General features: G+C 51.3%; 2 protein-coding genes across 2 annotated transcripts in view; one reads left to right on the forward strand and one right to left on the reverse strand.

Annotated features, from left to right (window-relative positions):
- Npc1 (NPC intracellular cholesterol transporter 1) overlaps positions 1 to 7,454 on the forward strand; it is a 45,468-nt gene extending 38,014 nt beyond the window's left edge. The window contains exons 20-25 of the mRNA XM_021645411.2: positions 442 to 571; positions 1,855 to 2,055; positions 2,768 to 2,999; positions 4,408 to 4,521; positions 5,742 to 5,904; positions 6,733 to 7,454. Of these exons, the coding sequence (XP_021501086.2) occupies positions 442 to 571; positions 1,855 to 2,055; positions 2,768 to 2,999; positions 4,408 to 4,521; positions 5,742 to 5,904; positions 6,733 to 6,815 (923 nt within the window). The 3' untranslated portion in view covers positions 6,816 to 7,454. The remainder of the gene's footprint in view (positions 1 to 441; positions 572 to 1,854; positions 2,056 to 2,767; positions 3,000 to 4,407; positions 4,522 to 5,741; positions 5,905 to 6,732) is intronic.
- Positions 7,179 to 27,387, reverse strand: Rmc1 (regulator of MON1-CCZ1). Its single transcript, XM_021645412.2, has 20 exons — positions 27,194 to 27,387; positions 26,762 to 26,838; positions 24,620 to 24,704; positions 23,060 to 23,116; positions 21,306 to 21,392; positions 18,363 to 18,503; positions 18,032 to 18,135; positions 16,621 to 16,710; positions 16,424 to 16,529; positions 15,527 to 15,638; positions 13,350 to 13,394; positions 13,110 to 13,163; positions 12,016 to 12,144; positions 11,372 to 11,478; positions 9,026 to 9,145; positions 8,677 to 8,754; positions 8,343 to 8,447; positions 8,186 to 8,254; positions 7,881 to 8,106; positions 7,179 to 7,339 (listed from the first exon to the last, which is right to left on the reverse strand). The coding sequence occupies exons 1-20, from the start codon at positions 27,293 to 27,295 to the stop codon at positions 7,260 to 7,262; spliced, it is 1,974 nt and encodes a 657-aa protein (XP_021501087.1). The 5' UTR covers positions 27,296 to 27,387; the 3' UTR covers positions 7,179 to 7,259.
- Positions 27,388 to 27,484: the final 97 nt, after the last annotated feature.

The following is a 27,484-nucleotide window of genomic DNA, read 5'->3' on the forward strand; positions in this document are numbered from 1 at the left end:
TAGCCGCTTCATTTTACCCTCGTTTGTAGCATCTGTCAGTGCTGGGGCTGCATCCCTTCCTTGGCATTGTTTCCTCACTCATGCATGCACATCCCCATCCCAGGGCCGTGTATCAGCGGGGTCAGACAGTCCATCTTGCCCAGACCACATGTGTGCTTTTCTTAAGAGTGCCAGCCAGTGTCCGTTCATGCTCTGCCCCACCGTTCTGTAAGTGCCAAGGATGTTCATGAATGCAGAGTCCTGGGCTCTGAGAAGGGCTTTGCTGGGCAGCCTGCCTCGGAAGAAATGACCTGGGTCTGACGCTAAGGGAAATCACGCAGAGCTGGAGCCCTGGAGGAGGGAAAGATACAAGCAAATCCTGTCCCTACAGCGTTTGTTCTGCTGCTCTTGTTGGAGTCTTGAGGCCTAGCTTTCTAACGACTGCCTCTTTGCTTTTGCCAGTGATTGACCCAACCTGTGTCCGCTGTAGACCCCTGACTTCAGAGGGCAAACAGAGGCCTCAGGGGAAAGAATTCATGAAATTCCTGCCCATGTTCCTTTCCGATAACCCCAACCCCAAGTGTGGCAAAGGGTAAGTGTCTCGGAGCTGTCAGATAAACTGTCACTGTAGCTTTAACTTGAAATGAGAAGCAAAGTCTGGGATCGATCAGGCTTGTGGGAAGGGCCTCTTCTCTCCCCTGTCTTAGTCCTAGAAAAGCAGAAACACCGTTTAAAGGAAACTCCTCAGTTTTCAGCAGATTGAGCCTTACTGGGCACTCATTTCCATGCTGTGGTTCCTGTCCTCTACACTGGCCATGTGGATGTAGGCAGATTCCTCTGCAGCTCGTGAAGGAGCAGAAGAAAAGCTCAACACGCTAGACAGTGGGAGGCCAGGGCAGTCCCGTTGGGCTAGTGGGCTTACGGGGCAGCATCTTTGCTTTGGTGATGTTAGCACGTTTGAGGTTTAGGTTCTAATCCCTGCTGCCCCGACCGTGGGTAAGTATGAGCTGTCTAAAAGCCCAGCCATCCAGACCATCCACTGCTCACATGGACAGGAGCAGGATGTCTGGCCCAGAAATGGTAAAGATAAGAGAATCGATTTGGAGACTTTGGTAGGGGAAAGGTGAATTGCACATGTGTGTGATGTAACTCGCATTGGGTGTACTTGGTTTTCGTAAGAATCTACATTTGAGCCAGGCGGTGGTGGCGCGCACCTTCGATCCCAGCACTTTGGAGGCGGAGGTAGGCAGATCTCTGTGAGTTTGAGGCCTGCCTGGTCTGGTCTACAGAGCAAGTTACAAGACAGCCAGGTCTACACGGAGGAACCGTGTCTCAAAACAGCAAAGTCCACATGCGCCTATTCTTGTTACTCGTATGTGTCGTGTCTGTGTTTTGAGATTTCTGGTTCTGAAGACCACCTCGAAAAACTTGAGAACAGATCCTGGAACCTGCTTTGCTTGTGAATGTTGAGGTTGTTCTGGCATTTTCTTCATAAAGCATGGGAGCTCTGGGTATATCCACTGAAACCCCTCCTGGCCGTAACTCACCAGCACCTCCAGGCTGTGGGTCTGTGGCGGTATGCCCAGTCACAGAGGCCTTGCTAGGCTAAGGTGAGGAGCCCCTGGGGAGGCCTGGGCTTGGGTCCAGGTCCTTGCCCTTTCTCCCCTCCTGTTATACAGTAGTAGCCAGTCATCTCTGCATTGGTTTTGAATGGAACCAGATAGAGAAAACAATAGCAGCCGTGCAGCAGACAAACGCCTTCTGTAGGCCCTTCGCAGGAGGCCTCCTTCATCCACGTGACCTCTGAGCCGGGTGAGGTGAGCAGCCATCACCTGTCAGCCACAGCCTTCCTGACACCCACCGCCTCTTCCTCAGGGGCCACGCTGCTTACGGGTCGGCCGTTAACATCGTAGGAGATGACGCTTACGTCGGGGCCACTTACTTCATGACCTACCACACCGTACTTAAGACCTCTGCTGACTTCATTGACGCCATGAAAAAGGCCCGGCTTATCGCCAGTAACATCACAGAAACCATGCGTGCCAAGGGGAGCAGCTACAGAGTGTTCCCGTACAGGTAAAGCCGGGGGCCTCTGTGGGGTAGGGGTGGGGCTGCAGGCCCCGGACGGGGAGGGAAGGGCACTGGAGGTGCGCGGAGCCACAATGTCGAGCCTCTGCTCTGCTCTGAGGACTAGATGCAGAACTTGGTGTGCTGTCCCAGACTGAAGATGCACACGGTGGACTAACAGGAGGGCAGGCCTTGCACACGGGGCACGCAGCCCTGCAGCCGGCCTGGCAGGGACCCCTGCTCCTCATTGCTTGGGACAGAGTTCTGACACAGACTTTTCATTCGCTGGGGCTGGAGTCCTTCGTCGTTGCCGCTGCTGCTTTTTCCTTGTAAAATAAGGAAGGCCAAGCAAATGCTTGCTTTTCTCAAACCATGTGTGAACTCGGTTAAGAATGGCAGCTGCTTTTTGTGTGGACTTTCGGAGGAGGTGGCCTAATTCTTGGGCAGAGCTGGGTTAACGGTGTGGGAAAGAACCCAGGGTGGCTCCCAGAGCAGACCTGGCTGGTTCTTCTCTTTTCCTAATACCATATGGGATTTTTTTGGAATTGGGCTTACAAGTAAAAATTCTTTGTAAACACACGTCTGGGGTCACTGCTGGGCCAGTCTCAGGTGGTTTTCTGGGGTGTGTCACCTCTCAGCACTCCCAACTCTGCAGGGTGGTGGGGCGAAGAGGGGAGACGCCAGGGTCCAGGCTCTAACGGACACTGTCCTCCCTCCGCAGCGTGTTCTATGTCTTCTACGAACAGTACCTGACCATCATTGATGACACCATCTTTAACCTCAGCGTGTCTCTGGGCTCCATATTTCTGGTGACCTTGGTGGTTCTGGGCTGTGAGCTGTGGTCTGCAATCATCATGTGTGTCACCATAGCCATGATCCTGGTTAACATGTTTGGCGTTATGTGGCTGTGGGGGATCAGCCTGAATGCTGTCTCCTTGGTCAACCTGGTGATGGTGAGTCCTGATCTTCTCTCATTTGTCCCTGGCACCTGTGACTCGTGCATAAATTACTCCATGGATTTCATATACCCTCTCAAGTGGCCTGAAACACTGAGCTAGCTGCCTTTTGCTCTTAGTGCACAGGAAGAAACAAGATGTGTGCTAGCGTTGGGTGAGGCCCAGAGGGAGCACTGAGAATAGCTGGGAGCACTCTAACGGTTTCTGAAGCTGGGCATGTGGCAGGTCCCCGAAATCCCAGCGCTCAGGTGGCCAAGGCAGGAGGCTTGCACATTTGCAGCTGTCGTGAGCAGTGTAGTTCATGGTGCTGTGTCCATTGTTCAGAAAGTACTACAAAGCCACGTGACCTGGTGTGACGCCACATGCTTATAATCCCAGCAGTCAAGAGTTAGGGGGGCCGGAGAGATGGCTCGGGGGTTGAAAACACTAGCTGTTCCTCCAAAGGTCCTGCGTTCAATTCCCAGGAACCACATGGTGGCTCATGACCATCCATGAGATCTGGTGCCCTCTTCTGGCCTGCAGGCAAACATGCAGATAGAACACTGTATAAATAATAAATAAAAGAGGCTGAGCTAGGCAGACCCCTGCAGGTTAGAAGCCAGAAGTCAGCCTCAACCATACAGGTCCAGACCAGCCTGGACTACAAATTGAGATCCTGTCTCAAAAACAAAGGCTAGGGTAGCTCACTTAGTAGCATGCCTGCAGAGGACGCATGAACCCTGAGTTCAGTCCCCAGCCTTCCATAAACTCTGGGCCTGCATGAGCCTGGAGTGGGGGGTGGGGAGGCAAGTAAGAGGATCAGAAGTTCAGAGTCGTCCCCTAGCTACGTAGCAAATTTGAGGTCAGCTAGAACTAAATGAGATTCTGTCTGAAAAGAAACAAACAAAAAAACATGTAACCAACCGACATTAAGACACCCCAGTTTTATTTCCCAGGTTCCTCAGTAGGCTTCCCTTACAGATAGATAGCAGGTACTTAGAAAGTACTGAAGATACAGCTGGCATGGTGGCACACGCCTTTGATCCCAGAGCTCAGGAGGCAGAGGCAGGCGGACCTCTGCATTCAAGGCCAGTGGGAGTTCCAGGACAGCCAAGGCCACCCAGAGAAACCCTATCCCCAAAAAACCAAAGAGGGGGAGAAACAGAAAGGGGGAGAGAGGGAAAGAGAGACAGCTGTGAGCTTGACATGTAGATAGGAGCACCTTCAGAGTGATCATGAGGGAAGGCTTGGCAGGGTGCTGGCTCAGTGGGGAAGGGAGGTAACCTTGAGAAGTTTCCAGACATTCCCCTAATCAAAGCCACAGTGCTGTGGCACCAGTACTGCCCAAAGGACTTCAAGGTGTCTGCTGCAGCTTAGGAGGTGTTCAGCTGAAAAGGACCTGTTCTCACGGGACGCTTTGTTCCAGAGCTGCGGCATTTCTGTGGAGTTCTGCAGCCACATAACAAGAGCGTTCACAGTGAGCACCAAAGGAAGCCGAGTGAGCCGGGCGGAAGAGGCGCTGGCCCACATGGGCAGCTCTGTGAGTATCCTCTGCCCCGATGGGCGGGGCTGGCAGGAGGGGTGCTTCCTTACCGACTGACCGCTTCTCCGAGGAAACACAGGTTGAGTGGGTAAAACAATTGGAGCCATCAGTTAAATGGCTTCTCCCAGCAACGACAAATTCTCACACAATTCACCAAATAGGTGCAACTTGAACAGACTTGAAATCGCTCAGAATTGTCCTCGTGTGGTCTCTTTCAGGCAATCAGATGGCTTAAGCTGGAAATCTAGAAAAGTTAGACTTGAGAGAGCTGGAAGCCAGCACTCTGGTGACAGCAAGGGGTCCCCTGAGTTCCAGAGCCCCCCGGGCTGTCTGTAGTTAATGCCTGGAGGGCCTTGGTCCAGCCCTTTATCCTGCCATTCCTGCTCAATCACTTTGCCACTCTAGAAAATATCAGCGAAAACTTAAGCATTTGCTATTTAACAACTTCAAAAAACTAAAATGGTTTCCAGGTCAGCAAGATAGCCCAGCGGGTCAAAGGTAACGCTTACTCTGCAAGCCTGGTTTTGAGCCCCCAAACTCACCCAAGATAGAAGGTGAGAAATGACTCCACAGGGTCTCTGACCTCGCATGCATGTTGCATGCCCACACACACACAATAATCATTTTATATTTTTGAAAGTTTCCACCTGAGACTCCATCTTGGTTCAGCTACTGCTTGACTTTTACCAAGAAGCCAAGACCTGTACAGTTTAGAAGACAGGTTTCTAGGAAAATACATTGCTCTTACCCTTCAAATACCTTCTCCCCTTCTCTAAGTTTTTTACCCCCAGGCTGGGAGATGGCTCAGCCAGTGAGGTGTTTGCCCCGTAAGCATGGGGACCTGAGCTTGAGTCCCCAGCACGCACAAAGAGGTGGGCACAGCAGTCTACGTCTGTGGCACCAGCTCTGATGGGCAGAGATGGGTGGATCCCTGGAGATCACTGACAGCCGGTCCAGCTGTCTCCTACTCCAGTGAGACCATCTGAGAAGGTGGCGAGCCACTGAGGAAGACAGGTCAACCGCTGTCCTCCACACATCTGCACTAAAACACCCTTGGATATACACACACAAAATTGAGCAGCCACTTTTCATCCAGGCTCATAAAGCAGTAAGCCGAACAAGTTCAGGCAGAAAGCTCAGCGCCTCAGTGCTGCGGTAGGCATGTGCGACAGGGGATGCTTGTTTGTAACAGCCTAACGAGTCACTTCTACCTCCAGGTATTCAGTGGGATCACGCTTACGAAATTTGGAGGGATTGTGGTGTTGGCCTTCGCCAAATCTCAAATTTTTGAGATCTTTTACTTCAGGATGTATTTAGCCATGGTGTTACTCGGAGCTGCTCACGGACTCGTATTTCTTCCCGTGTTACTCAGTTACATAGGTAAGGGCACTCACTTGCGCAGGCATGGGAGGAAGAGAGGTGCTAACAAAACACTTGATTAGCTGGGCGTAGTGTCACAGGCCTGTAACCCTGCACTTGGAAGTTTTAGGGCTCTACAGTGAGTGAGGCCAGCCGAGGCTGAAAGGCCGTGGCTCTCACAAAGAGAAAATTTAACCTTGAATATTTCTTTGTGTTATCTGAATTTGCGCTGATGGCCAGCAGATAATTCACACTGCACTCAGAATTACAGAAGTTAAAGGTATCCCTCCCCAGCACTTCGTGGCTAGCCAGACCATGTCCTCAGGCAGACACTGCCTTGTTCTGGATTCCCAACAAAGCCTCAAGTTGGGGCTGGAATGCCGGCAGGCCTGGGATCACAGCTGCTGCAGGGAGATGAACAAGGAACCAGCCGGGCGGCAGCACGGGCAGCCTTTGTCTTCCTGCCAGCACCGGTCGCCAGCCCCATGCTGTTGCGGCTCTGCAGCACTCTTGTTTGTAGATCTGTGGTGACTCCACCTCACATGGTGTCTGGCTTTAAAGAGGACAGGACTCATTTGCCCTTGCATTAACATACAGAAACTGGAGGCTAGAGAGGCGGCTCAGTGGCTACGGACCCACGCTCAGTCCCAGCACCCCACAGCGGCTCACGACTGTAACTCCAGTCTGAGGGAATTTGACACCCACTTCTGGCCCCTGGGGCACTGCACAGATGTTGTGCACAGGCACACATGCAGGCCAAACACCCACACACAAAATAAAAAAATCCACAAAACCCAGGGCATTTTTCCATACCTACGTTGTTTAGACATCTTTTCTTTGCTCCCACAGGACCATCGGTAAACACAGCTAAAAGACAGACCACCCAGGAGAGATACCGAGGGACAGAGCGAGAGCGGCTCCTCAATTTTTAGCCTGTGGCAGGCCTTGGTGACTCTGTGACTACAAATAGGTCAAGTTCACATCAAGGCCGAGCTGCACGCCGGCTTTCCCGGCGTGAGGCTGTGCCAGAGCTCTGCAGGTGCAGGTCCACCAGGCTTCCACTCGGGGCCGCACACTTGATGGCGAAGCAGTGTTAGGACGCGGAGGCAGCGGTCACCAGCCCCCTACAGCGGAGAAACCTCATCTTGGGCAAGAGCAAGGGCGGGTGGCTACGAGTGTGACCTGATCACTTTCGAAAAGCCAGTGCTGTCTCCTGTTCTCGGGAGTTAGCCCCCCACCTTCTATAGCTTATTTTTAGCAACATTTGAGGATGTTGTAGGTACTTTATTACACTGTTTTGTAGTTTAAAGAGCTTTATTAATGCAATAAATTAACTTTGTACATTTTTATATTAAAAAAAAAACTATCGAGGGAGTTCAGAATGTCGTAGGCCTCATTAGAGCTTGTTCTCCAAAAACCTGCTTGAAGAAGGCAACATGTTCTTCACAGTGTTCTCCTGTAGGGAAACGCAGCTTTAGTCACCAGCTCGTCACGGTGTGGGAAAGCGGAAGTGCAGGCAAAGCTCTCGGGTTAACTTATTTTTCTTTAATAAAATACCTCATCCTCCTGCATTCTGAGGTCACTCTTTATTGCAGCGCCCATACCTTTAGCAGCCACAGCTGATGTCCCGGTAACCAACTCTGACCTGCCACTTACACCGTCCTGCACCATGTAAACATCAAAACTCAGCTTGCTCTCCCTCGAGTCCTATTTTGTCACTCCTTGCTCCACACTGAAGCACTCAAGCCCCAGGCCATTTAACATTTGTCCACCATGAGCCCCCCTGTCCCAAGGAGACAGGAGAGATCCCAAGACTGGGTATAAAGTGCGTCCTAGATGTCTGAATTCCATCCTAAGTACTTCAGCCCTGAACGCTCCTCTACCGAGACTCAGAGTGTAGTTCAGATCATCAGTACTCGAATGTACTTGGTCAACAGACCCCAGACTGAGGGGAAGATGGGCTGTTCCCACCCTGAGGTAGGCGGGCCTTCCCTTACCGGGTGTGAAGTTGGGGTTCCCTCGCAAACGCTGGTTTCGCTGTTCGAAGAAGCGGAAGATGGTGTAGAAGAGCATGACATCATCGGTCTGCTTTGCAGCATCTAAGAATTTTCGTGCAGAGATGTTGTCATGGCCGCCAATGCCCCGGATGAACCTGAGGGCGGCCAGCACCTGGTGTTTGGACAGAAGAACTTCTACTATCTCATCGTTTGCAGTTGAAAGTCTCTGGAATCGAGAAGGATGGAGGTCAGCGCAACCACAAGCTGGGTTTCTGGTGATACCTGGAGCTGTGGCGAGGTATTACCTTTAGCATGTCCAGAGATAGCTGGTGGGCGGGAGGATAGAAGCTCTCTAGGGACAGCAGCAGGCAAGCCTGAAAGACAGGTTTCACCTAGTGTCAGCTGGGAGGTTACCACCGGAAGGCTTTAGTGAGCACAAAGTAGAAATGCAGGGACACACACCAGAGGCTTGGAGTCGCTGAGCACGTGGTACTGCAGGAACTGGTGCAGCATGTAAAAGAGGTTGTGCTGGACAAGCGTCTTGATGACCAGCTCGTGTAGGTAGTGCTGGGAACACAGGAGGAGGGCAAGCAGCACTAAGTCAGTGAACCCAGGCCGGCTGAGGATGCCCACCGTGTAGTTGGCGCATTCTTAGCCAAACTCCCCGTCCGCACCAAGAAGAACTGGCACATCAAAGTCAGGCACTGGGTCTGCAGGCTCAAACGGCCTATGAAGCGGCCGTCTCTTCTGGCCCCAGTCCCCTAACTTAGGATGGCCAACACCCCCCTGAAGATACCTGCACTGGAATCTGAAACTGGTTCAGGGAACGAATATATTCCATCAGCACGGCTATCACAAACTTATGCGGCATCTCCTAGGGAGGAAGGGGGTCTTGTGATGTCAAAAGTTGCAAAAGTTGCTGCAGGCCGCCCGCTGATCCCAGGAACGGCCAGTGTTCTGCTCTGCTGCCGTTAGGCAGATGTTCTGCGCCATACACCCTGGTGGCCACGCCTTACGACTACTGGAGGCCAAGCTGACAGCCCAGGCCCTCTCCCAAGGCCTCACCACTAGTGTAACCACTGTGGGTCCTGTTGCTGCCCACAGTAACTCCCCCCCCACCCAGGAAGCCAGAAACCATAACACACCTTGTTTTCCACGAACGGCGACAGCACGTGCGTGTACACGTCGGACTGGTCCACCACGGCCTGTGTGCGCACTGGCCTCTTGAGAGGGGGGTTGCTCCGGCTCTGCCCTGCTTCTACTGCCTACAGTGGGACAACCTGTTGCCTTAGCCACCTTCCAGAGCGGTGCCCACCACAGTTAGCCCGGGACCTGAACTCCCAGATGCCAACCCAACAGGAGCAAGACAGAACTCTTCCGGTAGCAGAGCTGGCCCCTGGCGAACACTCCAGGGTTCACGGGAGACTGTGATTAACTAAGCACGTCACAGTCACGCTTTCTCTAACCTCTGAGGACTAACTCTTGCACAGCCGCGCCCTCATTTATGAAGCTCCACCAGACAATACAGGAATGGCTCTTGCGCCAGGCCTATGCTGGGACCTTTTAACTCGTTGTTGCAGTCTTTGAAATGGATAGGGCCTCACCCAGCTCTGCATTTCTACCACCAAGTCGCAGGCACACAGCCCAGTGTAATGGGGATCATTCAACAGTAAGCCAGAACTCCCCAAAGGTAAGCAAGCAGCCGTGAGCAGGCTGAACTTGAGAGCGACTGCTTCTTTGTGACAGCTAATGATCACAGCGTGGTAACGCTCAGGGCCTGCCTCTGGGCTCAAACCCATTTCCCACAGTCCAGGACACCACCAGAGGGGCCAAGAGGAGGAAGGAGGAACAACCAGGTGGCTGACACAGAACAGCCAAATGAGGTGGCCTGGCCTTCAGCCCATCAGACCTGCTGTCCTCAAACAGCCAAAGTAAAGTGGGGTTCTCAGCTTGTTTAAAAAAATGTCCATTGTTGCTAATCAAGTCCTTGAAGTGAAATAATTTCTCCCACTTGTCCCAAACTTTTTTCTCGCTTTAGAAAACCGGAAGTACTAACTGTTGTACCTAATGATAAGCCAGAGTAATTTCCTCACCCTTTCCCTGAACATGTGACCTCTGTAAACTGAAATGCAGTGCTGGCACTTAACCGCGGCCAGAGGGCACTGACGGTGGCAGCATCCTGGCCATTGTTTCTAATCTTCGGATGCACTTTCTCTGGCCCTGCCAGTGAATGCTGGTGAGTACAGAGATGTAGCGCTGCTCTGGATGCTGAGGATAACTGATGGATGAATCCTCAGCCCTTTCTGAGACTCAGACAATGTGGTGGAGGAGGTAGAAGAAAGAATGTGAAAGCCAGAAGACAGGACAGGGCTGCAGCATACTATCTGCAGAGCTCGGCACTGCCATGGCAACCGTGATCTCACAACAGCTGACGCACTGGACCTGTGGGCATCAATCACGGTTGGGAGGGGTGCATGGGACCTAAAACTCCCTGCTGAGCTTCGGAGGGAATCTGGGAAGGGACAGTCATGGCCTTCAGTTGTGGATCCAGCAATGATCCCACCAGGCGCCAATGGACCTTTCAAACCTGTGCTCACACACAGTCCTTGCTGAAATCAGTAGTCACAAAACAAAGCTGTCAAGGTAGGAAAGAGAGGGGTAGGGAGGAGGAGGTGATGGGCTGAAGAAGACAGGGCGGGGTGAGAGCAGAGTGCATAACGTGCTTTGTACACACATGAAACAGTCAAAGGAATTCTCCTCAATAACATTATTTTAGCAAGGGGTGGTGGAGCACGCCTTTAATCCTGGCACCCGGGAGGCAGGCGGAGCTCCAAGTTTAAGGCCAACCTCGTCTACATAGCTGAGTTCCAGGCCAGCCAGAGGTACACAGTGAAACCCTGTCTTTAAAAATAAATAAATAAAATAAACAAAGAAACCAGAAGGTTGGAAGTGGTGGCAAATGCCTTTAATCCCAGCATTAGGGAGGAGGAGGCAGACACAAGTGATCTCTAAATTCAAGACCAGCCTGGACAGCCAGCATAAACAAACCCGGTCTCAAAAAACAACAAAAAAGTGTGTGTGTGTGTGTATGTGTGTGTGTGTCTTATCTGAACTAAAGACAACCTTTTTTAAAAATTGTTTAAGTCTTCAAACAAATACATGTTGCATGTTGAACACACTTCACCCAAACTTCCCTCCAGATAACTTACATCTGTAAACATTTTAAGAATGGAACCCACATATCTAATTAGGACAGGCTCTGTGAGAGCCGAGGCTGATTTTCTTTCTACAGAATAGAGGCAGGACAAAAATGTACCCACATGGAAGCTCAGGTTTTATAACGCATAACAGTGAGGGTGTTGAGGTGAAGCCCGAGGCCAGCAGCACATGGGCCCTCTGGGTATACCACCGACACTGTGCTGTCTTCCATGCACCAAACCTGACGTTAGGCTGTACCACCTATTAGAGTGGCCTCCGCCAGCCTGACTTACCACTGTGTAGCTCTGCTCAGCATCCAAGTACTTCTTGTACTCATGGTTGAGTTTATCAAAAACGGTGGCTATCACCGGCAGCGTGGCCCGGTCTGACTCGCTCAGCACTGGAAAGGACAGCACACACGGTCAGACCCACTGTAATCAGAATCTCAGTGGAAGGCAATCTCAGAGGGTGACCAATGCGAACACCATCGAAATGTTCCGGAGAACCCACACCTCAAAATCGGCCAGGATCCCTTTCAGTGACAAGAGGCAAGGCGGTGTCACTAGAGAACGCTGGCTGGGTTCTCCCGAAGTCTACAGTGCCTGTATTTCCCAGTCCTTCTGATGGGGAAAATAACCTATCCTTGAAGCATGCAACCCTGAGTGCAAAAACCACCGTCAGTTTCCAGATGGAAGGTGGGGGTGGGGCGCTGGCGAGGTGGCTCAGCAGGGAACGAGCACTGGCCACCGCTGCCTGAGTTTGATCTCAGGACCCACAGGATGGAAGAAGAGAGCAGACTCGTAAGTTGTCCTCTGAGTTCTAGATGTGTACCACAGCGCGTGACCATACAAATACGCACATGGACACATAGGTGTAATGTAAAAAAAAAGTTGGCCATGGGAGCCACTGACCTGTGGGAAAGGGCCAGCCCACTTACTCTGAGAACAGACGGACAGAACGACCACCTTGCACTCCTTCCTCTGGAGGAGAAAGTCCATCAGTCTTCCTTTGTCGGGCAGGAGATTGACTATGGGCTGGAGTTTCACCTGGAGGTTCCAGAGGTACCCTGGGTGTGAAGGGGCAGCATGGTCAGCAGCGTGGCGCAAGCCAGGACCGGGCGGCAAAGGGCGCCCCCGCCTCTTCAGTCAGTGGCGCTTTCTCCTGGACCGGCCTGGAGCCAGCACACCCGGGAAGGTGGCTGACTGGAAGAGCCGACAGTCACGCCCTCAGCGAAGCTAACGATGGGTGATGAACACACTAGATTCACACCAATCATGTCTCCGCGGAGACAAGGACAGCAGCTCAATTCCAGGGGCTCCTTCCCCTCCAGCGTGCCTAGCCCCCACCAGCGTGTACCATGTCTGTTAGTTTCTCCTGCACGGGCTCGGGGCGCAACAGGGAACTGCACAACTGTCTGTGGACTCTAAGGGCTGGTCAGCACACGTGTGTACTAACAGGCTGGGGCCACACTTCTCAGAGTTCCACGAGGGAAAGCGTCACTTCAAAAGTAACTGAAGTGGCCACTCTTTCAGCTTCCACGGTCCAGTGCCACCGCCAGGGTAAGGAAGAGACGCGGGTGTGCAATACGCAGTGGGTGAGCACGACATTTGGGTACTACTCCCTAAGAAGCTGAGAGGAGGAGACCGGAACCTCAGAATGACCAGACATTACTACAAGTTTTCAAACGGCCACGGGCAACTAGGAAGCGTCGCAGGCTGAAGGACAGATGAAGGACGGGGCGTCTTAGGCAGGGGTAGATGGGGGAGGGGCTGGGGATGAGGCTGCAGACCACTCAGCATGCCACGGCTTTTCTGAAATGGCCACAGGAATAAGAGGGAGTCGGCATTCTTAGTCTCTTCACAGCAATCATACATGGTCATGAGAAAACAAGCCACAGAGGAGAGCGGAGCGTGGCATGCAATCCCATTCTCAAGCCTGAAAGGAGGCTCAAAGAGTCACAGTGATCAGCTCTGGCCACGAGGAACCTAAAGTCAGCAACACTCCTACCCGCCAACGGCCCCTCAGGCCTACCTTGGCTCGCACTAATAATGATGTCTGGCTGAAAGACGATCCACGATGAAGAATCTGTATGTTAAAGAAAATTCCAAATTGGGAAAATAGGATAATAAACGGCAAGGCCCATTTCACGTAGCCCTTGCCCAGTGTTGGGCCACAGAAGGCCTGCTCCCCTGGAGCGGCTCCCAGGGCCGTGGGCAGTGGGCTGGGAAGAATGGCCCTTGGTACACAGTGCCACCACCTTTGTGAGGATACAGAGTTTACAGGGGACTGGAGACTGGCTGGTCACGGCCGCAGGACCTGCAAATAGAGAGCACAGTGTGACGAGGCCATTGGGAAGGCTGCCAGATCTAGGACAGAGACGCATAAAGAATCACTCTGTAATGTCTCCACAGGTGTGACTTGAGTCTAGGTAGGTGAGGAGGAGGACATGGACTACCCTGTCTCACTAATGGCACACCTGGGGAGGAAGAGGGAGGGCACCAGCTGCAGTCCATGAAAACATGTCCCCAGGAAGAGGAAGTGTGTGGAAGCTTCCCTCACTGCGGTTGGCTTTAAGGTTCACTTTTTAAAGGTTTCCTGGGTTCAGTGGTTTGCCCAAACGTTCATGGGTACAGCACGAGCATGTCTGGTGCCTGAGGAGGCCAGAAGAGGATGGTGGATCTCCTGAAACTGGCGTTACAGACAGCTGTCCTCCACCTGTGCGTGCTGAGACCAAACCCAGGTCCTCTGCAAGTGCAACAAGCGCTCTTAACCAATGAGCCATGTCTCCAGCCCTGAGAGACTGACCTGGATGGCTCAAAAGGAGTCCACAGATTCGCTGATGGTTCAAACGAAGACGGCTTGCGGTTTAACCACTCAACAGCTGGCTCCACTACCCACTGAACTGAGCAGAAGAGGGCTGACCTAAGGAGCAGCCGCCCTCACATGACGGACCAGTCCTGCTGCCTGAATGCCACGCACCCTGCGGAAACGGGGAGCGCTCTGCAGGCCGAACAGGTTCCCAGCTCAGTGCCTGTCACCCAGACACAATCAGGAGGCAGTGCTCGGCAGCTGTGTAGGTAACGGATGGTCATTCTGAGCACACCCCCGCCCAGTGGAGGACTGTTCAGTCAGACAGGCTTCAGCAGAGCACTTGCACACTGGACTGAAGAAGAAAACTCCACTTGCCTCAGAGGAGAGTCCAGGTGATGCTAACGAAAAAGCCACCTGTCCAGCAAGACACAACAGTGTGTCTCATAAAATCAGGACCGAGTACATACCCACCCAGTGTCAGTGCAGGGGGAAGGCAGTCACAGAGTTTCCAGGGGCTCACGGGCCGCCAGGAAGCACGATGGGAAAGGCAGGCTCTGTCTGTCCAGATTCCTAGGACCCCTCGGACCCCTGACCTCTTGCTATCGGTCTTTCCTGGACTCACCTGATGCGCTTCAATTAGCAGCTTGGTCAAGCAGTGAGCCTCTTCACCGATCCTTTATTACTCATCAGAGCTGAGGGGTTACGTGCTGACAGTGCTTTCACCCAAGCCCATTGCCATCCTCTGTTCCTTACTGCTGATGTTGTTACCCATGGAAAGTCAGTGCCAGAAAGCACAGAGAAGGCAGCCGAGGCCCCAGATGCCTGTGGGGGCAGCAACTCTTGCTCACTGTGTTCTTTGCTGAGCTCACTGATTGCGCCACCACCTTGGCTCTCAACTGTCCTGGCAAAATGCACTGGGAAATTATAGGCCGAGCAACCGGTACACCCCAGCTGACTGGTGCACAACAGAGCTACCACAGGGCCAAACTATGGGTGACCCGGGACTTCTTCAGCTAACTGGACGGTTGTCTCCTTTAAAATGACGGTATCCCTGTTCTGAAGGGGGCTACTTCTTCTCTGAACTCCTTTCTACTCACTTGACTTCCTCCCCCACCTCAGTAGGAGGAATGATCCAGAACAAACTCAAGAACCACAAGTGAGCTGTCACTATGACTGACCTCTGGCCATCTGCTCTGACCAAGGTCCCGAGTTCAGCTCCCAGCGTCCCGCCCTCAGCTGCAGGGAATCAACACCCTCTTCTGGCCCTTGACGATGCCTGTATATACTTTCGTGCACGTACCTGCTCATACACACACCACACAAATAAAAAGCAAATCTAAAAAAAATTAATAACTACTTCAGAATGAGGACAGTAAAAGGGTGTGTGACCCACTAAAATAACAGCCATAATGAGTTTAATTCCAGGGTTACAGAGACAGGAATACAGAAGCTGTCATGGTCCCAAGTTCAATCCTAACCGTCCCCAAAACAATAAAATCAATGTCCCTCTGCAGAGTGAAGCAGATCTGGGATTCCCTTTTTGACTTGTCCTGTTCTGGACATGACCCCAGATGACTGCAGCAAGAATATGGCCCTGTTGGGAAAAGTCACCAATGTCACGTCAAAGAATCTCTTACCTGCCAAGGGGATCTGATAAGGCTGAATCGAGCGGGCCGGAAGCACAGGGTGATGGAAAGTAACAGCGCCATCGAACTCGCCCCGCAGCTTGATGTCAAATATCACCGAGGTCTACGGAGTAGGGAAAATGCATCACGTGTCTGGAAGCCTCTGCTTGTGCCCACCCCACAGCCCAGCCCTCACTCACAGAGGGTACTGCTGTTCTCACCACAACTCTCTTTTCCATTCTTCTCGCTTCCACTATACTTCCTGCACTTATGGCCTACTTCCTCTAACGTCGCCAAGAGATATAGGCAGATCTTTTTCACTTAAAAGATGTTTTGAACTTAAAACATCTTCACTAGCCAGAGACATAGCAGTGTGAACCTCCAAGACAGCAAGAGAGAGGTGTGGCTTGCCTGACATTGACTGATGGGGCCCAACAGCATCAAAATGTGATGGTCAGTACTGTTACTTACACACACACACACACACACACGAAATATAGGTCACAGACTCAAGTGGCACCATGGATCTGCAGCAGAGTCCAGCTTAGCTGGCTCATCAGAACAAGCATTCCAAAGACCAAATCAAAGGCTATTTTCTCAAAGTTTTAAACTCCTTTGGCTTTTGTGAGACAGCGTCTCTTGTAGCCCGAGCTCCCTCAAATCCACTATAGAGCTACGAGAGACTGAGCTTCCGATCCTCCTGCCTCTGCCTCCAAGTGCTGGGACAGCAGGTGTGCATGTCACAGCTGGTGTTTAGTCCCCACTGGGGATGGAGCACGCTAGGCCAGCACTCCAGCAGCAGGCTGCAGCCCACTGAAGGTTCTGAGTAGGCTGGGAGGGGATCGCTTCCAGTGTTTAACCCTTCTTCCCGCCCTGACAGCCAGCCAGCTTCCCACGTGAGACCTGTACCTCTGTGTCCTGATGGTGGACAACCACGAGATTGTCTACTACGTTTAGGGCAAATTTTCCCGTCCTGTTTAGCTTCAGTATGTGCATCTTTTTACACGCGCCCTCCCTGCAAGACAACACAGAGGTCAGAGACAGGTCAGCATGCCAACTTGAACAGTTCAAGTTCAAGTCGACCGGAAGGAGAACGTGAGACATACCGTGGAAGATGGTACAGCACCACCTCCGCTCCCGTGCTATTGGACGTCCTCGAGTGATGCCGCAGGAAGAGCACGTACAGCTGCCCGTATCTAGTCAGGGAGAGACACACGAGTCACAGCTGGCCATTAAAGTCCTCCCACCCCAGCTGGGGACACAGCTACGCTGCTGGAGTAAGGCTTGCCTGGCCGCACACAGCCAGGGTCTGAGCCTCAGCACGGCAGAAACGGAGTTGTGTGGCTTATGCTCAGACTTCCAATCCTGCATCAGAAATTCAATGTCTCTTCACTACAGACAAGTTCGGGCCCAGCCGAGGCTACATGCCGTATTATAAAGGGATCATGAAAGTTTAACTACAGTCCTCTGGAAGAAAACCGCATAGCCACGCACAGCCTTCCAAAGCAGGAAGATGTTCCGGCCAGCAGTCGCGACCACCTGTGTTCACTTCTAGCTTTGGGTGTTCATTCATAGTGAGGACACATCCCATAATAAGGAGTTAGATGTTGGGTACTGGGCGCCGCTGTGAGCAGCTCTGGAGTGTGAACGTGAGTCCCAGCAGAGCTTGGCCCTGCCAATCCCACTCACTGCCACCAGGACTGCCCTGGCTTCCCTCGTCTCTAAGCTGGATTGCCAAGAGAACACAGGGCGGATAAGGAAGAAGAGAGGTGCACTCTACTTAAAACAAAGAACTCAGAGAAAAGCTAGAAACAATTTAGAAGCTTGGTTTTTGGTGCTGGGGATAAATCTGAAAATTCTGAGCATGCTGGGTAACTACTAAGTCACAGCCTCAGCCACTAGAGCAAACCGAGACTGCTGACGCAGAGACGCAGGGGCAGGAAATGTTTCCTTGTATCGATTTCATTTGGTTTCTGAAACTTTCAGTATGAAAGTTAAAACTTGAGATATCTGTATTTCCAAGTAATTATATCATTTCCTATGTAAGTAATTCCATTCCATGTTTGTTAGTTTTAAAAAATTATATTTTAACATTTGTATATTAGTTTTAAAAATTCTTAATCTTCAGCTATTTGGTTCAATACCCTCATTGTGTCAGACCAAAAAAAAAAAAAAAATCACAAACTAGTACAATCAAAATAAAATGCCGGGGCTGGAAAGATGGTTCAAGCACTTGCATTTATCCAGAAGACCCGGGTTCAGTCCCCAGCACCCACATCAGCTAACAACCAGCTGCACTCCACTTCCTGGGACCTGACGCCCTTTCTGACCTCTTAGGGTACTGCACAGACACGCTGCATACACATACACACAGATAAACATCCACATGAAAATAGAAGTATCAAGTTTAAAAAGAAGTCTTTGTTACTCCTCTAAGGGTCCCTTTCCTCTGAGCTCCTAACACACTTATGTCACTAAAAGCAATTACAAAATGAAACCTTCTGCAGACAGACATACATGGTCGCCATCGCAATGTCTCGTTCTGAAAGGCTAAGTTTGGTTGACTTCGGTGAGGCTGGTAATTCAATCTCGAACTTGGGAAGCTTCGACATGGTGCCAGCCTGTTTGGGGGAAAGTTTAGGAGAGTTTAGGGCATTCCTTCCGTGTTTTCGCCTGCTCTACGTCAACTCAATGACGACACTTCTTTGCTGCTTCCGCACAGAACCAGCCAGCTCCATTCTTGGACCTGTGCGCCCACTAGTGGCCAAGGAGGCAGGGTCCCTGTGACTTAGGCTTCAGAGCGCGCAGGGAGGGGCAGAGGACCGTGGCGCGGGCCGGGCCCGCTCACCCTGAAGTGAAAAGGCTGCAGAACGTTCTCGAGGACTGTGGTGGACAGCAGGATCACGGCGCTCTCGGGGCAGTGCGCGTACCAGTTCACGTTGATGTTGTGGCTCTTCAGGAGCTTGAGACTCCGTTTCTCGGGCAGCACCTGGGACCGGGGCAAGAAAAGGAATCTCACGTTAGTAGACTGCTACCCCAAATTCAGCAAATAAGGAACATGGAAAGCCCACTGAGGAGGGACCCGAGGGTAGAGAGCTTGTATAGCACACGTGAGGCTCCAGCTCAATCGCCAGCACCTCATAAAAACAGGCAGCCGCGGGCCACACAGGGAACAGCTATTTGTATTTATCACGGCCTAGTGCTTTCCACGCCTCACTTATTCACTCTCTCCTACACTCAGAGACAGCACAACATGACAGAGGAGAAACTTGGGCTGGCGCAGGCCGCGAGCAGTGGGATGGCCATCCTAACCCTGGCTGAGCCTCCATATGCTCAGGGACCAAGCAACAAAGGGCAAGGAAGCACAAGTTTCCATTATGCAGAGGAACAGCGACAGGGAAGCCATGCCTGGGCACAGGCACTGAGTCGGCCACCCTTCCCTAGCCGCCAGGACCCCCTGCACTCCACCTGGCACCGGACAGAGTCAGGCTCCCTTTTTCCTGACCCCACCGCTCAGAAGGCGTCATGCACAGGCGGCACTTTAGAATCTAGGCCCAGCTGAACGTCTCTCCATACTCTGATACACTAAGAACACTGCTCAGACTCAACGCTCACTCAGCCATGTGCCAAAGAATGGTGAGGGAAACTGAAGCCACACAGCATGACCTCATCACCCACGCTCCCGAGGTCAGAGTGTGTGGGGCCACAAGGCTGGCTCAGCAGGTATAGGCACCTGCGCCTGACCTGAATTCGACCCCAGAATTCACAAAACCATGACTCCACGGGGCTGCGCTCCAACCTCCACACGTGTGCACTGTGGCACAAACGCGCACACAGAGAACCTCGGGAGCAGGCTGGGGCTCTTTCTTTACAGCCTACTTCTTCTCTGTTCCTGTGGGTGTAGTCAGGGGTGCGCCATGCTGCTCTCTCACATTCCAAGGATGGAGCCCAGATCCTCACGCCCGTGTGGCAAGTGCTGCCCACCTCAGCAGACCTACCCTGCGTCTCCGGGACCCGAAGACCTTTCTCTCTGGGGAGAACAGAATTCTTTTTTCAGAGTTGTTTTATGTGTATAAATGTTTTGCCTAGATGCAGACATGGACCATGTGCATGCTTGGTGCCCGTGAAAGCCACAGAGGGTTTTGAATACCTAGGCGCTAAAGTTATAGATGTTGTGACCACTATGTTCCTGAGAAAGTAGAGTCATAAGTGCTTTTTTAAAAATTCTCCGTGCACTGGTGTGAGGGTGTCAGCTCTCTTAGAACTGGCATTACAAACAGTTGTGAGCCGCCATGTGGGTGCTAAGAATCGAACCCAGGTCCTCTGGAATTGCAGACAGTGCTCTTGTCTACCGAGCCATCTCTCCAGCAGCACCAAGTGCTCTTAGGCACTGAGCACAGCTGTTTTTCAAGATGGCTGCAGGGCGCACCTGTGTCAGGCTACGCACAGGGGTCCCTTGTCTGTGCACAGGTGCAAGCGTTACAGCGCTCCTCACACTGGCCTACCCAGCCTGACAGCAGGCCTGCAGCAAAGCTCATGACACGAGCATCTCACTTGTCACCTACATTAGGCACATTCTCACTACCAATTCTAATTTACACTGCTCTCATGACGTCGATGAGATGACAGCCTGAATATGTGCATCTAAATCACCAGAAACCAGAATTGTGACAGTACATCTGCACACCCATGACTCCGGCTACATAATTCACAAACGCGAAAGAAGTAGCCACATGGCCATCAGCAGCAGAGAACACAGCCCAGCAACTGCAGCCCGGCCTGCAGACAAGCAGCACCCAGTAGGCAGTCACGAGAAGGCAGGCACGGTGCTGCGCACACTGAGCGCCACAGTCAGGCCTCCTGCTGTGGGCTGGGGAAGGACAAGGAAGCTGTCTGAGGGGTGAAGGGCTTCAGCTCTGGGGATACTTCACAAGGTGAGTGAAGACGCTGAACTCTATAGTCAACCGTACCTTCTCCAAAGCCAAAAAAAGACAAGGTGGTCCCAGGAAGATCCAAATGAGAAGACCCCTCTTCCCAGTCTAATGGCTCTCAAGTCTTCTGATGCTGTGACCCTTTAATGCAGTTCCTCATGTTGTGGTGACCCACGACCATAAAATTATTTTCATTGCTACTTCTTAACTGTAATTTTGCTACTGTAAATCGTAATATCTGTGTTTTCTGATGATCTTAGGCGAACCCTGTCAAAGGGTCGGTCAACTCGAAGGGGTCAATGACAAACTGCCATCCTGATAGGAAAGTAAGATCCTTCTCCCTCCGAGAAGGCAACTGTCTACAGACCAATGAGATCCAGGCCAAGCAACAGTGCAGACAAGAGATTTCCAAACTGCTACTCAAAGTGTAAACGTCTGTGCAAAATGTAGTGCTGTTTGTTCATATCTATGCAATTCCAAGTTCTGCCTCACCCATGAACGTGAAGAAACATGTGAGCCATCTCAGTGAACTTTCCCATTGTAATGATGAAAGAGTGAAATCAAACTAGGCATCCTGTAACAGGAAGAAGACTGTTCTCAGAACAAAATCTGGGAACGCCAGCCAAAGCATCCTGCTTTGCAAGAAACAAACCATGGTGCAGAAGTTTATATATCTTTTGTAAAAGATGATGACGATAAACAGACGTGCCAGTGTGCAGACTGCCGCTGACAGGCTTTCTCAGGGACTGCTGCAGCTTCACCTTCCTCACTAACAGGCTGGTTCCAGGACCTCTTTGGTATAAACATAGGCTGCTGCACTGGCTTTGCTTTCTCTAGCAAGCTAATAACTGGTAGGATACCTGGTAAAACTCGATGCCTTGATCCGTGATGAAGACGATTTCGGTAGAACTGGTCCAGCAGAATCCTAGTATGTTGGCATTCTTGGTCTGGAAGAGTTACAGAAAAGGTATATTCCAGCACCCAGGAGGCTAAGACAGGACATTTGAGAATGCAAGGTCATCCACGGCTACATTTCAAGGACTCCATGAGACACTATCTCCAAAGAATAATTAAATAAAAGTGAACACAGAGGAAGGGGCTAGGGAGATGTCTCTGTGGGGAAGAGCACTTGCTGCTCAACACGAGGCCTGGAGTTGGAATCCCTAGCACCCACATACGTCGCCACAAGTGGCCATAACCCTAGTGTGGGGTAGGAGACCAGCAGCAGAGACGGGAGGGTCTCTTGGGCTTGCTGGCTGCCAGCGTGATTCCAGGTTCAGTGGGAGACCTGCCTCAGGGGTGAAGATGGAGAGTGCAGAGCAGGGAGATGTGAGGCATGCACACTGACACACTTGTGCGCATATACTACCCAGGAATAAAACACATACTGTAATGTTTAAAATGCAAATGTTCTAATTTGTTAATAAGAAGGCTATGCGAAGTCTTCAAATGCTCACATGTTCAGTTGCCACTATAACTCACTCACCGGGTTCTCAGAACAGTTACTCATTATCAGAACAGTTACTCATTAACACTGCTTTTTTTTTCCTTTTCTTTTTTTTTTCCTTTTCTAAACAAGATCTGACTATTATAACAGAGGCTGGCCTTGAACTGTGTAACCCGGGCAGCCTGAAACTTAGACTTCTCCGGCCTCCCAGATGCAGGCATTACCGGCAAAGTTTCCATGCACACACTCTTTTAAATGCAGCTTTCCCCAATTTTTGTCCTAACACTTCCCCCCAAGGTTCCAAATCTTAATTCCTTCTATTCTGCTGAACAGAGGAAGCCTGAGTTTTACAGAAAGAGAATACCCAGAGCACAGAAATCCCAACTTCTGCCTTTCAAACTATGACACTCTCCCAGCCATGGCCATAACACAAGGGCTGAAGTTCTTCAGTGAACACAGACCAAGATGGGCTCCAGTGGCCTGAGACCACCAACTGGGTGGTTCAAGGGCAGACAGGGCACAGCATCCTCAGACAAGGAGCTGTTTGTTTGACACCTAAAGCACCTGAAGGGCAGGGAGGAGCTTGGCCAAGTGGCTGAGGATCCTCTCACAGACAAGGACCCCGTCCTGAGTGTCACTTACCAAGAACAGTAAGACACCAAAGTTACTCCCATATGCTGACAACTCTGGTTACTCTCCCAGCTAGCTGCCCCCAGAATGACCTTGGCTGACCTCCCTCCTGCCTCATTATTATACCCAGCTAATCGCTAATCGAATTAAGAGAGTCTGGGGTTTATACCTACAGAAAGTGTAAGGTCATGGGAGGGACACTCATCAAGGAAAGAACACTTCAGAGAACCTCACAAGACATTGCTGCTGGCATCCAAGGCCTGGGACACAGAAGCCTGCCAGCACCTTGAGGAAGCCCCGGACAGCGCTGAAGGTAACCTCACCCCTGCATCCTCCACTTTACAGCTGAAGAGACAGAATTTCAAAGCAGGAAACTGTCCCCCAGCCGACCTCTGCAGCTCACTGTCAACACCTCCCCGGAGAGCCATTCCCAGTTCGTGCGTGTCTCCACTACCCAACCCCTCATCTCCACACACAACCAACAGTGGAAGTTGCGGATGAGGAATGACATCCCACCCCCCTTGTACCCCCTTGTACCTTGCACTCTTGTGTGTATTCCAGCTGAGAGTTATCTGGAATAAAATTACAAAAGTCCTGAAAGACAGAAAAAAAAAAAAAAAGGAGATTTTCAGATGGAACAGCTTCATATGAAATAAAATGGACAAATGGTTTCGGTTTGGGTTTGAGACAGGGTCTCACTAGGTAACGCTGGCTGTCCTGGAACTCTCATAGAGCTGTCTGCCTCTGCCTTCGGAGTGCTGGAAGGAAGCAAAGGTATGCACCCCTATGCCTGACAGATCCTTTTTTAAATGACTAGAAAATAGCCGGGCAAACACAACAGACAGAAAAGACAGAAAGGCAATTGGGGTCAACTGTCAAAGGACACTAAGTTTATCAGCCAACTAAAAATAGTCGGAGCTGTTGGAGCTCAGATGTTTAAAACTCATCCCTCAAGCTAAGTACGGCAGCTCACACCTAGGATTTCAGCACTCAAGAAGCTGAGACGGGAGGACTGCTCAAAGTTCAACACCAACCTGGGCTATGAAGTAAATTCCAGGCCAACCTGGGCCATAAAAGGAGACTTTGTTGGAGAGAGAAATTCCCGGAAATTCAACAGAACTAAAGCAGCAGCAGGCACAGGTGCCTGCCTACCGTCCTGATGGCGTCTTCTCTACTTCACAGCTGACAACAGTGAATCGAACAAACGCTTGACTGATGACAGGTTAACCGATGAACAAGATGCTAGCAGCAAGCCCAGGACCTCCTGTATACGAGGCTAACATCGCCACAGCATCCCATGCCACGGCCAGCAATGGGGAGGACTTCCAAGGGATGAGGGGTCAGTATGCTGCTCCAACTACGCTCATCTACCTGTTCCTACCCAATCCAGCTTGCAGATGTGAGAAACAGTGGCAGATGAAGTGACTTGAATATGATTAATCCACCAAATAGTCAAAAATATACCTCACATAATCCATGATGCCAACTAGCATGCAACATAGAGATGCACAATGATCTCAATTACTTAAAACAAACAAACAAACAAACAAAAAGAAGCTGGAGAAGACAGTTAAGACAGTTAAGAGCACTGGCTGCTCCTGGAGCCAGATTCAATTCCCAGTACCCACACGGCAGCTAACAAAACACCTGTAGCTCCTGTTCCAGGGGATCCTATGCCCTCTTCTGGCCTCCTCAGGTACCACATACACATGGCACAGACAGATACACAGGCAAAACATCCACACATATAAAAATAATTAAAGTAGAAAAGGGACTACTTAGAGCAGGAGGGCTAGGAGAAGAAACAAGAGAAGGCAATGGGTGCAGAACATGAGCATGGATCATAATACACATGTATGAAAATGTCATGATGAAATTCAGCATTTCATATCATGAATATATACTGTTTTTTTTCAGGTCAGACTAATGCTGAGTTCATTCATCTGCTCTTCTGCCTTTCTCAGCTGTAAAGGCTCTCAACGGCCCCACTTCATTGAACCTCTGAGGTTGAGGAAACAACCAGAATTCGGCAGCTCTGCCTCTCCTAAGCACATGTCTCATGTTCTCTTTTCGATGCTGTTCTAGGCTGGGCCTTACCACGGTCTTCGAGGTCCTCTGCACAGCCAGTATCTTATTTTCTAAAGAAAATTTAATGCACTTCACTTCTCCTCTGTCGTCCATTCTGAAAGAAGAAAGAGCATGTTAAAAGAGAAATTGCCCTGAATTCTAGCTCTTATTGCTATTAACAAAAAGACAGGTAACTCTTTGGAAGCAGCAAACCTTAGCCTAATGTTAGAATTGATTTTCAGAAGCTGTGAACAAAACCTACTGGCAACCACTTGCTAGAGAAGAAGACAGAGGACATGGCCAAATGGTTGTAGAACTAGGGTCTCTCGGTCTCTCTCTCTCTCTCTCTCTCTCTCTCTCTCTCACACACACACACACACACACACACACACACACGTCACCTGAGAACCACTGAACACCTTGAGGGATAAAAAGGTACTCATTGCAATTGTGTGATGGTTTCCTGGATGTATAATATATCGTACATGTGCAATTTATGGTGAGCCAGTCGTAACTCAATAAAGCTGTTTTTTAAGAAAGCTAGCTGGGTGTGATTGTGCATGCCTTTAATCCCAGCACTCAGTAAGCAGAGGCAGGTGGAGGCCAGTGTGATCTGTATAAGCAGGTCCAGGACAGCCAGCGCTACACAAACACTGTATCAAAGCCAAACAAAACAAAACAAACAAACAAACAAACAAAAAAAACAGAAAAAAAAAGTTAGGGCTCAGCTGGAGTGCACAGTGCAGCACATGCTTGTAGTGCCTCGGAGACAGACACAAGCACGCCCCTACGGATCCCTTGCCATGCTAATGTGCAACGAGACGGTGTCCCAAAACTCAAGGAGGAAAGAAAAAGAAACGTATGCACACTTACACAAGCTAAATGCTGTATCAATAGGTCGAGCTCCTCAGAACGCTGAAATGTAGCCCGGGACAGGCAGTTCCCTCAAGGTTCCCCACTAACTTCCCAGCTCTGTATGGGCTGTCCGCAGGAAGGAGGCAGACTGCACCTCAGAGCCCTCTGGGCAACACATAGCCAAACTAACACTGTCTCTCTGTGTTCTGACTGTCTTGGCTCCCAACAACCTGGCGTCGTGTTATTTCCAAATGCGGAGGTACCGTCACCATAGCTGACCTGACAGATTTTCACCATCAAGGAAAAGCCCTAATTGCACTGAAATACAAAATGTTCAAAGCTCCGCCAGCCACCATGCCTTCCCTAAGTCCCCTCCCCTACACAAATACCCTGACCAAGAGTCCCCAAAACACCATGCCTTTGCTTATCTAGAGGGTAGTCTCCAACCAGAAAGCGCTCCCTTTACCGAATGTGGAGGTGAAAGCTGCTCCCTTAAGAGCTCCCTCATCCTGAGCAGAGCTCTAGCACAGAGCTTATCATGGCAAACAGTATTTGTAAATCTCTTCTCTCCCAGTTAAGCTGATCTCCCCAAAGGGGGCCAGGCTAATTCAAACTCTTCTCTTGCTTGCTGTGGCCAGTGTGTGCTAAACAGGGACCCATGAAAGAAAACAAGGCTGATAGTGGTGGCACACACCTTCGATCCCAGCACTTGGGAGGCAGGGGCTCACCTGCAAGCTAGCTGTCTCAGCTTCCCAGGGGGCTAAGAGGTCCTACGTCCTACACCCTACGCCCATAGGACCTCTGCCACCGCAATCAAAAGAATAAGAACTGACGGGACTGTTTATCGCCCAAACTGAGGGCGATAAACAGTGAAAGTGAAAGGGGCTGCTACCGGGACAAGTGGTCTGCACATCAACCTCAGCGAAAGCCCTGATTTTTCTCCATTACACACGGAATGCTGGATTTTCCTCCACCCTGCAAAAACTCGAGGAAGGCCGGGGAAAAATGAGGAAATGAGTTCCCCGCATAGCAGAAATGAGTGCCTGAACACACGGACTCCGTAACTCCAAATACCAGGAAGTAGGTGCCCTGAGAGATTTGGGTTCCCACATGAACTGCTACCCATTTATCACTCTGACAGTTGTTCTGAACCCAAACTGCACCAGCCAAGTGTCCGCCACTTTCTCCCACAGACAGAACTCCATCCCCACACACGTCAAGCCGCTTAGCTGAGGCCGAGACAAAAAGGCTCAACTTTCTGAATCAGAAAACCGCCCATGTTTCCAAGTGGATATTATTCTGCAAAGAGCAGATTACCTAAAAGAGATGGGATTCCTGTCATCTGGGCCTTTAACGACCACTCCTGTAGCTCCCCCGGACCGAACAGCAAAAACCTGAGGAAGAGGAGGCGAGGTTAATGGTCGGAGCCCTGTAAGGACCCAGATTCAACCCTTCAAGGACCTCGTCTACCGCACCACACCCTTGCTTTTCATCTGAACCGGGCATATTCCCAGGTAGGCGTTTAGCCGAATGTTAAAAAGAAGCGGTGCGCAAAGACGGCACCGCGCAGGAGCAGGCCAGACCCTGCCCTCGAACAGGCAGCTCGCACGCTGGCGCTGCCCCTGCACTTGCACCCTCGCCTCGGCTCCCGTGCGAATCACCGGGCACCCTGGCGCCGAGCCCCGTCCGGCCCGCGCGCGGCGGCGCTAGGGCGTCGGGGCGCCGGCCCTCGCCGCGGGCGCCGCTCACCTGCTTGTTGGCCTCGTCGAAGAACACGCAGTTGACCGGGTTCGCCTTCTCGAACTGCACGGGCCGCTCGCACAGCTCCAGGTAGTAGTCCTCGCCGCCCATGGCTGGGCCCGGCGGGAGCTCGGCGGCCGAGAGGCCGTCCACGATCCCGGTTTCCCCTGCCGGCCGCGGCACTAGCCCCGCCCCGCCTCCCACGTGACCCGCGGCCCTCGGCGCTTCAGCGGGCCGGGGCGGGCTCTAGCACCGAAGCCACGCCCCCGGGTGGGGAAGCGGATCACGTGACCCGGAAGT

The sequence above is a fragment of the Meriones unguiculatus genome, chromosome 2 (genome assembly GCF_030254825.1).
Source record: "Meriones unguiculatus strain TT.TT164.6M chromosome 2, Bangor_MerUng_6.1, whole genome shotgun sequence".
Lineage (NCBI taxonomy): Eukaryota > Metazoa > Chordata > Mammalia > Rodentia > Muridae > Meriones > Meriones unguiculatus.